The sequence below is a fragment of the Arachis duranensis genome, chromosome 6 (genome assembly GCF_000817695.3).
Source record: "Arachis duranensis cultivar V14167 chromosome 6, aradu.V14167.gnm2.J7QH, whole genome shotgun sequence".
NCBI lineage: Eukaryota > Viridiplantae > Streptophyta > Magnoliopsida > Fabales > Fabaceae > Arachis > Arachis duranensis.
The window spans coordinates 11917162-11919120 of record NC_029777.3 but is presented as its reverse complement, the minus strand read 5'-3'; the positions used below and the strand labels follow the sequence as shown (position 1 = coordinate 11919120).

General features: G+C 42.6%; 1 protein-coding gene across 1 annotated transcript in view; it reads left to right on the top strand.

Moving 5' to 3' along the window:
- Positions 1-1497, top strand: part of LOC127748430 (uncharacterized) — a 2758-nt gene extending 1261 nt beyond the window's left edge. Inside the window, exon 2 of the mRNA XM_052262949.1 lies at positions 497-1497. Within this exon, the coding sequence (XP_052118909.1) occupies positions 497-1497 (1001 nt within the window). The remainder of the gene's footprint in view (positions 1-496) is intronic.
- The last annotated feature ends 462 nt before the right edge of the window (positions 1498-1959 follow it).

Genomic DNA, 1959 nt, shown 5'->3' with positions numbered 1-1959 from the left:
CGTTTAACGCCAAGTTACGTCGTCTATCCTCGCGCAAAGTATGGACTATTATATATTGCTGGAAAGCCCTGGATGTCTACTTTCCAACGCCGTTGAGAGCTCGCCAATTGGACTCCTGTAGCTCCAGAAAATCCATTTCGAGTGCAGGGAGGTCAGGATCCAACAGCATCAGCAGTCCTTTTTCAGCCTAACTCAGATTTTTGCTCAACTCCCTCAATTTCAGCCAGAAAATACCTGAAATCACAGAAAAATACACAAACTCATAGTAAAGTCCAGAAATATGATTTTTGCCTAAAAACTAATAATATTCTACTAAAAACTAACTAAAACATGCTAAAATCTACATGAAATTACCCCCAAAAAGCGTATAAAATATCCGCTCATCACAAGGTCTCGTGTTCAAATTAAAACACTCCCCGTTTACCGTGAGAGTGAAGAGGTTCAAGGTGTAAGAGTTTTGCAAGCGTTTTTTGGAGCTTCTATCCGTGTATTGTAGCATTCAGACATTGCAAGCCATTGGTGCAGGTTGATGGCATGCACCTGTACGGAAAATATAAAGGTGCACTTCTGGTAGCGGTTGCACAAGATGGGAATCAAAACATTGTGCCTATTGCATTTGTGATTGTCGAGGGCGAGACAACAGACGCATGTGAGTTTTTCCTAACTAATTTGCAGAGATATGTGGTTACCATTGATGGTGTGGGTATTATTTCTGACCGCTATACCTCCATCGACACTGCAATAACTCGCAGTAACGGTGCATGGTCACCACCAAGGGTGTGGCACATGTACTGCATCAAACACATCAGGTCCAACTTCTTAAGGAGGTTCAAGGCTCCATATTTGAATCATCTCGTGGTGAACATAGGTATTTCAACTCGCTGTTATGGTTCTATTCATAGTAAATTTGTGGCATCTGCTTATGATGAAATGGTTTGTTCAACAGGCTATTCTAGGACAGAGCAGGAGTACAACAAAAACTACCAATGGCTTAAAGAGCGAGGTGAGGCATATACTCAATGGTGCGGTGAGATCGGTGTTGAGAGATGGGTGTTGGCATTCGATGGTGGTCATCGTTGGGGACATATAACGACAAACTTGGTAGAGTGCATAAATTCTGTCCTGAAGGGTGCACGCAACCTTCCTGTGACTGTCCTTGTTCGGTCAACTTTCTACCGGCTGTATGAGTTGTTCACTCGGAAGAGTACCGAGGCTCATGAGCGTCTCTGCAACGGATTCACGAATTCAGAATTTGCAACGAAGAGAGTTGAAGAAAGCTTCCGACGTGCAGGAAACATTGTGGTCAACTGGTTCGACAGGCGCAACGAGATGTTTGAGGTTCGCGAAATAAAAGATGGTACCATTTACACTGTTAACCTTGTGCAACAACACTGCGACTGTGGCCATTTCCAGGTCGAGCGACTTCCATGTTGCCACGTGCTTGCATGTTGCGCCAACCAGCGTCTTCATTGGCAAGTATACGTGCACGATGTGTAGAAGATGTCTGAAATTTGTAAGGTGTACAGAGGCGAGTTTGTTCCGATGGGTGACCCATCTACGTGGGATAGATACGAAGGAGCGAAGGTGATCGCCAACTAGACATTGAGGCGCGCGATAAAAGGAAGACCAAAGTCAACCCGATACTTAAATGAGATGGATTCGCGGGATATGTGTGGTCCTTGCCGGTGCACTATATGTGGACGCGAGGGACATAGCCGCAGCCGATGTCCTCAGCACGCAAGTCCATGCTCCCCTGAAGGTGATTAGTGGTTAAGGTTTTCAATGTAACTTTGTTATGACCTATTTCACAATTATATGTTACTTTATTATTATTGTCTTACACACTACTATTATAAAAATAACTTATTATCACTATCATAATAATTACTCAAATATAATATAACAATAATAACAATAATAATAACCATTAATTATATTATCATTATCTTAAACAGTATT